Source organism: Rhipicephalus microplus, chromosome 9 (assembly GCF_043290135.1).
Source record: "Rhipicephalus microplus isolate Deutch F79 chromosome 9, USDA_Rmic, whole genome shotgun sequence".
In the NCBI taxonomy this organism is placed as follows: domain Eukaryota; kingdom Metazoa; phylum Arthropoda; class Arachnida; order Ixodida; family Ixodidae; genus Rhipicephalus; species Rhipicephalus microplus.
Window position 1 is genome coordinate 106,943,287 of NC_134708.1, and position 9,698 is coordinate 106,952,984.

The 9,698-nt window shown below is 47.3% G+C and overlaps 1 protein-coding gene across 1 annotated transcript in view; it reads right to left on the minus strand.

Moving 5' to 3' along the window:
* 140up (RPII140-upstream gene protein) overlaps positions 1-9,350 on the minus strand; it is a 31,803-nt gene extending 22,453 nt beyond the window's left edge. Inside the window, exon 1 of the mRNA XM_075874216.1 lies at positions 8,833-9,350. Within this exon, the coding sequence (XP_075730331.1) occupies positions 8,833-8,975 (143 nt within the window). The 5' untranslated portion in view covers positions 8,976-9,350. The remainder of the gene's footprint in view (positions 1-8,832) is intronic.
* Positions 9,351-9,698: the final 348 nt, after the last annotated feature.

The following is a 9,698-nucleotide window of genomic DNA, read 5'->3' on the forward strand; positions in this document are numbered from 1 at the left end:
AAATCCCAACATAAAGTCTCCTGTCTTCGGCCACGTGACGACCCCGTGACAATATAGCAGTCCACGAAGAGGGAGCAGAGCGTCAGGGTGTTCTGTTTGCCTAAAGTTATTACCTAAAATTGAAAACGCACATTGTGATTTTTCGAAAAGCACCGGCATGTTTGGCTGGCGAAGATTAACAAATGCGACTTGAAGAACCGGTGGTATTGGCGTCTTCAGGTGTAACTTCATTACGGGTAAGTGCTTTATCCATGCACGTACCTGCAAACAGAGATAGGTACTGTATATATAAACTTGTCCGCAACCGCTGCGTGCACAATCAGCGTGTCAGGGAGGCGGTTAAAATTTTGAAGGCGATCATGGGAATTCGGGTATTGCATTCAAACAAATTGTAAAATGGATGTGAAATGCTATTTGTTCACTCACAATTTGAAGTATAGCCGTTCGGTTTGAGTTGAGTGGTCAGGTTTTTTAAAAATTGATCGATTGATTCCCTAAAACGGTCTCCATCATCAGCAACAGATGACGAGCCCTCAACAAACCATGCTGCAGCACGCAAACTGCTGTAGGTACCCAGTGATGTACCCAGGCATGGCGGGAGATGGCGACAACGGCAGAAGTGACGTCACATGAACACTATGTATAGGGTACCAAACTTTGTTGAACACAGTTTGTGTGACCACATTGCTCAGGTAGCATATGTAGGACACTATCTGAAATATTAAATGAAGCATAGAGAACTGTGAAAGTTGCATCGTGATAACGGGTTCAATGTGAGCATTCACGTTAGCGTGAAACAAGAAACAATTGAGTGCAGAGTGATTGCTTGTGAAATTTGTTGTAATTTTACTTTTAATAAACACACAAGAATTTTCTTTTGTAATTTAGTTTATATTGTTTTCATGCATCCTTTTGAGTAGCAATCACTGCTTGTATAAGCATACGGTCATCACAGACCTGTAGGCAAAAATTGTTCCCAAGACGAAAGAGGGGGGGGGGGGGGCACTTGCAGAAGGTCTTCACTATTTCTGAAAAATAACTGTTTATTTTTGGTAAAACAACAAACAACTCCCTCAATCAGAATTCTGGGGGGGGGGGGGGGGTCTCCTGGCTACAGGTTTGGGTCTAAAGTTTTGATGGAATCAGGTAGAAAAAGCCGAACACGCGCATTTCATCTTGTGTTTGACACCAAGGTAACACAGGTTACAATACAATACAAGCTGCCATTAATGTATGTATTATGAACAAAAAAATTTTAAATATGATGCAGTTAACTGGCATCAGATAAAGCGCAACTCACTCAAACAGGAATCTCAGAGAAATGAAACACTTGTGATAAACTTAGCCACTAAAAGGCACCTTGTTAACAAAAATGATTCAGGCATGGTGTGCACTTAAACAGAACTTTGACCGCAAGTACCACCTACTCTAATGGCCAGCGCAAATGACAAGTAAAGCTGTGCATTTCCATCAAAGGCCCACCCAAGCTTGACGCTAGAAGAATGCGAGCCCACCCGGCCCGACATACAAAAACAAAAGCCCAAGCCTGGCACCATTCCGGCTCGACATTTGCATGGTTTGTTGTGAAGACATAATAAAGTTTTTCGATAATCAATAATGTGGCATTTTAGTCAACATATCAAATGGAAACATAAGCAAACGACACATCACAGGCACTATACAGACTGATTACAAGTTTTCGTTTAAAAATAATAAACTTTTCAATGATTTGGGCTTCAGTGCAGTGCAACGCCATTACATCGCACACCCCACCAAACTGAAATCCGTTTAATAGTTACACTGGTAGGTAGAAGGGCCAACATCTTTTTCGCAAGCATAGCAAGCCTATATTTAGACATCTTGATCTTTCAACAAAAGTTTAGCACCTCAGATGCAGGACCGGACAATGGTTTCGTGGTTAGATAATCACAAAGCTTACATAGTGTGCTCATTGCTATGAGCAAGAAAGCAATACAGGTCACCTTCAAAGAAAATTACACCTTCAAAGAAAATTACGACCAAGGTGTCAAATGGCTGCACAACGAAGAAGCAAATCGAATTTATTTGGCAGTTTTGAAAAAGTTAATGGTCAAATTAAGGATATAGAAGTTATAGCAGCAAGAATTTTGCAAGGACAAAACTAGTAATCTCCAAGCGGAAAGAAAATGCTATGTAGTGATTAGAATCTTGCAGTCACGCTCATACCAGTGCTCTGTTCACATCACCAGGAATAATAGAGGTAATAAAGCCCTTGGTGCCTGCTCTGTGAGGAACATTTGAAATATTAGTATCAACGAGGTTCGTAGCAAATCTGTAGATAGATTGAAACAGGTGTTGCTGTTACAGCCGTATTTATGATTACACATCAGTTGAATGTGTGCGTGGTTCTTCCGAATGGAAGCAAACCAAAGGGCTATTGGAAAATCTTCACGCATTGCACAAAAGAGGCTTCAGTACCAGAAGCCTAGGACATGTAAGTCATCTGTTTGTTACTTCACCACAGTAACGTCAAAACACTTGTATAGTCCTTGGTAAGCTCAACTCAAATGTTCCCCAGCATATCCTGAAATGATTTCATTGATGCCATCGCCGCGCCTCTGGGTTCTCTTGCCGAGATGCTACCAGTACATGCCAACATATTTGAGCGTACCAATGTATTATTTCCTCAACAGCACCCAGCATTTTGTGGCTGGCATCAGTCGAACTGGCCCAGGTCACGCTGTGGCACTTTATAGTTAAGTTTGCTGATGACTGTACAACTTTCAAGCAAATGATCGTTGATCACTAATGTGTCCTCTGCTTCAATAAAATACTGTTCCATATAACTCGCTCTTTAGCACTTTGAATTTTGTTTAAATGGCGTCTGCTTGTCTCGCCTGTTTAGTTTTAAACAATTGGCTTGTAGAAGCAGAATACCAAGTGGGCATTTCTTGGTATTCTTGGTACCAAGTGGGAATACCAAGTGGGCATACTAAAGGAGGTAATGTTAATGCGAAGCTTAAAGATGGCAAGAATAACAAGCAACAATAAGCAGTCCTTAGATTTACGGTTGTCAGCCCTAGTAAGCCTCTACATTTTTCTTAGTACTTAGATGACTCGTGACACGGGAAAAGGTCTAGTACTTTGTAGCACTGATTGAAGATTGATAATCTTACAAGGAAACGTATAAGTGCGGATATTTACGATGTTTACTTGCGATGGCAATGGCTGACACACTGGTGGGCTGGGACCAGTCTTTATCCACTTCGTAGTCTTTTCTTCCAAGCATAGACCCTCTACCGCTTCATGCCCCAATCCCACAACTGCCTTGTGGCACTACTTGGCGGCATTAAAGCGGCGACCCGGCGCTCGTCACGAAAGCGGAGTGTTGGGCGACATATAGGGCTTCAGTCTTACGACGTGCACAACAGTAGATGGTGGTGGCGTTGAGTGCGCTTCATCAACGACTCGCTGTATCTCGTAGGTGAAGTTAGTGACCTTGCGTAGAACTTTGTATGGTCCGTCATAGCGAAATAAGAGCTTTGCTGAGAGGCCGATGTGACGACAGGGAGTCCACAAGAGCACTAGTGAACCTGGTGCATACGAAACTTCGCGGTGGTGACGATCGTACCGATCTTTCTGAAAGGCTTGAGAAAGTGTGAGTCGTTCTCGGGCAATCTGTCATGCTGCGTCAGCTTGTTCTATGGCACCGCAGACGTATGTGACAGGGGAGCTTGACCCAGCGGGAAGGAGTGTATTGAGAGGCAGAGAGGATTAACGTCCATAAAAAAGGTAGAACGGGGAATAGCCTACGGTGTTATGTCTGGATGAGTTGTAAGCAAATGTGACATAGGTTAACGTTGCGTCTCAGTCGCGGTGGTCTGGAGAAACATACATTGACAACATGTCGGTGATAGTGCGATTCAGACGCTCTGTAAGTCCATTAGTTTATGGATGGTATGCCGTTGTGAACTTGTGGTTCGTGGAACAAGAACATACAAGATCCTGGACAATGCGAGATAAAAAGTATCAGCCTTGGTCAGTAATGAGCTGTCGAGGAGCACCGTGATGCGAAATGATGTCGTGCAGTAGAAAGTCGGCGACATGGGTAGCGCAGGTGGCTGGGAGAGCGCGGGTGATTGCGTGACGTGTCGCGTAGTCGGTCGCCATGGCAACCCATTTGTTCCCGGATGCAGAAGCGGGAAATGGCCCGAGAAGGTCGAGCCCTACGGCAGAATGGTTCAACAGAGATCTCAATAGGGTGAAGGAGGCCAGCTGGAAGCGATGTTGGTCATTTTCGACGTTGACAAAGGCCGCAGCTGACGACATACTTTTATACAGAGCGATATAGACGTGGCCAGAAAAAAGGGCGCCGGATGCGATCATAAGTGCGGGTGACTCCCAGGTGACCAGCGGCAGGTTGATCGTGAAGCTGTCGGAGAACATCTACACGCAAATGGGAAGGCACCACGAGAAGGCGATTAGGACCATTAGGGCGCATGTTGGGGCGGTAGAGAAACCCCTTCATAAAGGAAATACAAGTTCAGAGAAGTGGGTGGAGTAGCGTAACTCAGGCCTTCTATGATGGGAAGTAAATCAGGGTCGCGGCGTTGCTCAGAAGCGATATCATGAAAGTCTGATATTGATAAGACGCAAGCCTCAGTAGCTCTCTCTGTGGCGTTTGGCGGATCCACTGGATACCGTGACAGGCAGTCGGCATCCTGATGGAGTTGACCAGATTTATACACGACCGAGTAGGTGTATTCTTAGAGGCGAAGAGACTAACGACCGAGACGTCCCGTGGGATGCTTGAGCGACGAAAGCCAGCAGAGCGCATATTGATCGGTTACAACAGTAAAACTGCGGCCGAACAGGTACGGGCGAAATTTAGTGACAGCCCAAACAAGAGCAAGACACTCTCTTTCGATGATGGAATAGTTCCTCTCGGCAGGGGACAAAAGGTGGCTGGTGTAGGCGATGCAGTCACGTCCATACTGACGCTGAGCTAAAACAGCACCAGTTCCGTGGCCACTTGCATCAGTACGAACTTCTGTCGGTGCAGTTTAATCAAAGTGGGCTAATATTGGCGTGGTCGTGAGGGCTGCAATGAGCGCCGAAAATGCAGCACGTTGAGGCGAATTCCAAGTAAATGGGACGTCTTTTTTAAGAAGCTCGGTGAGAGGCCGCACAATATCGGCAAAATTCCGGATCAAGCGGCGTAAATATGAGCACAAACCAAGGAAGGTCCGGACATCCTTAGCAGAAGAGTGTACGGGAAATTGAGTCACTGCGCGAATTTTGTCCGGGTCGGGCTGTACCCCAGATGCGTTAATGAGGTGACCAAGTACAGTTATTTCGCGACAGCCGAAACGGCATTTGGAGAAGTTCAGCTGGAGACCAGCGTTGCAGAATACTTGGAGAATACTGGACAGTCGCTCAAGATGGCTCGCGAACGTCGGTGAAAAAACAATTATATCATCCAAGTAGCACAAGCAAGTAGACCATTTGAAGCCGGGCAGAAGGGAATCTATCATGCGCTCAAAGGTAGCCGGCGCATTGCAAAGCCCAAATGGCATTACTTTAAATTGATATAACCCATCGGGGGTTACAAATGCTGTTTTTTCTCAGTCTCACGGGTCAATAGCGATCTGCCAATAAGCAGATCGAAGGTCAATGGACGAGAAAAACTTCGCGCCATGAAGGCAGTCAAGGGCGTCATCTATTCTTGGTAAGGGATAAACGTCCTTTTTAGTGACCTTGTTGAAATGTCTATAATCGACGCAAAACCGCCATGTGTTGTCCTTCTTCTTGACAAGCATGACTGGGGATGCCCACGAACTAAATGAGTGTTCGACGACGCCTTTGGCGAGCATTTTCTCGACCTCTTTCTGGATGACAGAGAGTTCGGCAGCGGAGACGCGTTAAGGGCGGCGATGAATTGGGTTGGCATCGCCGGTGTTGATGTGATGGGTCACAACTGATGTCTGGCCTAAAGGGCGGTTGTCTAGATCGAATATGTTCGCATAGGATGTCAAGAGACGGTGGAGGTCTTGTGCTTCGGAGGGCGAAAGATCTGGCGCTATCATTTTGGCAATGTAAATGCTTGAGAGGTGAGGCGCAGTGAGCAAGTTGACGTGAGGAGTAGGTTGCTCAGCTGATAGTTCATAGATATAACACTCTTTCAACGATGACACGACGCCTAGTTTAATACCAACAGGCAGCACGTGCGCAGAGAAACCAAAGTTCAAAAGAGACAAATAGGTCTGGTTGTGGCGTACTCTCACGATGGTGTGCGGAACACCAATGGAATGCTTTAGCACGTCCGTAATGGGTGAAACGACATATTCACCATCGCTCACAGGCGGATCACACACGAGCTGCACGTAAGTCGCGGCTTGAGGCGGAAGATGCAGGAACTCGGTGGCACAAAGGCGACTTTGAGCATCAGGGGCAACAGCGGCGTCAAAAGGTAGTTCCAACTGAAGAAGGCCCGTCGAGCAGTAGGTAAGAGCGGAGTGTGCAGAGAGAAAGTCGAGACCGAGAACCACGTCATGTGGGCACTGCTCAAGCACGGTGAACAATACGACGGTCTGACGGCCAGCAATACACACGCGAGAGGTGCACATGCCGAGAGCGGTATATGTGCTCCCATCGGCAAGCATTACTGCACCCTAAAGAGGAGGCGTGATCACTTTTTGCAGTTTAATACAGAGAACAGCGCTCATGACTGAAATTTGTGCGCCAGTGTCTATGAGGGCTGTAACGGTTACGTCATCCACCAAAAGGTCCAAAATATTGTGGCGTGTAGGAATCGTCAACAGAGGATTTGCAGATTTGGTCGTTAATGCAGCATCACCTCTGGGAGCTGCATGGTCTAGTTTCCTGAGGTTGAGGACCCAGGTCGAGCAGGGGACTTGGATCGAGGAGTCATCGGCGGGAGAGACCGGTGGCCTTGGGGTGATGGTGGCCGGCTGAACCTCCGGCCCTGAACGTTAGTAGCAGTAGGCTGGGCATCACGCCGAGTATAAAACCAACGAGAGTTGTCTTCAAAGCGGCGCCATGTCCCAGTGTTCCCGGATGAATTGGACGTCCAACTATTGCGACAGTAGCGCGCAATGTGTCCGGCGCGAGAGCAGTGAAAGCAGATCGGTCGATTATCCGGTGTCCTCCATTCAGCAGGGTTCCGGTAGTGGGAAAGGTAGTGTGAAGGGTACACCGGGATCTGGTTAACCGAAGCTGAACTCTCGGTAGTGCGAACAGCGCAAACAGGTGCGATGCCGAGATTTGCTATTTCTTGGCGAACGATGGCTTGGATGAGGAAGGGAGACGGTGGATGCGCTATCTTGAGGACCGTTGGAAGCGATGGCTGCAGGAGCCATTGCTTCGAGTTCGCGGTGAATAATCCGGGTGACATTTTCGGATGATGTAGCTTGCGTGAACCTGGGGCAGCCTTCGCAGGTCGAAGTGGCTGCAGTATTAGGCAGGCGCGCAAACTGGTGGGTTATACGACGGTTCTTGGCGTGCTCGAAGCGCTGACATTCCTTCACCACCGCGTCGACGGTGGCACAATCTTTAACGATCAACAGGTTAAAGGCATCGTCGGTAATTCCTTTTAATATGTAGGCAATTTTGTCAGTTTCGTTCATGTTCTTGTCCACCTTTCGACAGAGGCCCAATACCTCCTGTATATAAGGTACGTACGATTCCGTCGATGTCTGCACGCAACCTTCCAAGACTTTCCTCACAGCCTGCTGCCACCCAAATGGCCTGCTGAACAACTCGACAAGCTTCATTTTGCAAATGTCCCAGCTGGTCAACTCTGACTCATGCATCTCATACCAGGTGAGTGCCGTATCCCGCAAGTAAAATACAACGTTGGCCAGCATCAACGTGGGGTCCCACCTATAGTATTCGCTCACGCGCTCGTACAATGCGACCCAATCTTCAACATTCACGTTGTCCTTGTCTGTGCCCGAGAAGGTTCCGGGGTCTCGTGGAGGCAGGAGTATCAGAGGAGGCAGCTGCTGCTGCTCTTGTGGGTAGGCCTGTCGAGCCATTGCAGGAAAATGAAGGTGGCGACCACTCTGAAGTTCCGTGTCGGTTTGCCGGGAGAGCCAGGTAAACCTACCCCACACCTCTACCAATAATCTTACAAGGAAACGTATAATTGCGGATATTTACGATGTTTACTTGCGATGGCAATGGCTGACACACTGGCGGGCTGAGACTTATCCACTTCGTAGTCTTTTTTTCCGAGCATAGACCCTCTACCGCTTCATGCCCCAATCTCACTACTGCCTTGTGGCAATATGTGGGGTTTAACGTCTCAAAACCACCATATGATTATGAGAGACGACGGAATGGAGGGCTCCGTAAATTTCGACCACCCGGGGCTCTTTAACGTGCACTCAAATTTGTTGCACTGAATAGGTGCTTAGCTTTCATCGATGTACTACTTGAAGTTACTTAGAGGCCCGAGGGCACACTGTCATCTCCAGACTACGTCATACTCCCGTACTGCGTTACTACGAGCTTGTCACACCGTTTCGACCGGGACCGATCCTTGATCTAGATTGAATTTCTCTGTCGCGATTGGCTCGTTTAACGCTAACTGAGGGAAGGGGCGAGAAATTAGACACCTATCTGACTTGATCGCGATTGAAAGTACACAGTGTAAAACCAGAGCTGATAGAGCACCAAGAATTTGTGCCAGCTAGTTCGTGGTATTGGTGTGTACGAAACACACTACTGCAGTGGACCCACTGTCGACATTCCATCGGTCTCTCACACTCGGTGATTTTTCGGCCCGAGTTTAAACAGGAAGACAACCGTTTCAATGTATATGAAACTTACCTGAGATCGAACATAATCTTTACACGGTCCATGCCAGTTTCGTTCGCCATAATTCTGCTTTCTCGAAAATCCTCCGGCCGAAACATCTCGCTCCGGAGGCCCTCAGGGGCGCGGCTAATTTTCGATTCATCTTGAAGTTGCATCGCGATTGCTTGATACGTCGGGTCGACTGCTCAACCGCGAAACTCACAATCGGTGAGCACAACTCCAGCCTAGCGTCGGCCCTACGGTAATGCTGACCACGGAGCAATCCAAGCGGCTCCCGTATAGTACACCAAGAACAGCTTCACGTCAAGACATTCCGTAGTAGTTTCGTGTGGAATTCATACGAACTTCGGCATGACTTCTCCGGCGCAAAAACTCGTGTTCGCAGGCGGCCGTCTGAATAGATTAGCTCTGGTGGGTTTGTTATTATTTTCACGTCTCATTCCTTCTCAGAGTTCATTTCGGTTTGCTCGAAAGTTTGTAGGCGCAGTAGGTACTTTCACTAGACGTCACGTCAATGATGCTATATATGCATGTATTACTTGCGACGACTGTGAAGCTATTCGTTTGTGTCAGCGTGATTGATAGGTGTTGTGTGGCCGAACGCCGAGCCTGGCCGAGCACGCTGAACCGAAATTACACCGAAAGCGTAACTAAAATGTTTACAACAACATGTAAAGTAGAGGTGTAGAAGGAGTACCAAATGTAGCAGCATACACAAATGTCACTTTCAATATAATACCACGAGTATGATGCATGCCAGATGAAAAAGTTGAAAAAAAATAATATACATTCAAGCGCGTGATTGGCGACTGGTATGGGTTCGTGCATGTGTTTGTACGTATGTGATGGGCGTCAAAGAAACTATCAAAGCGTTCACT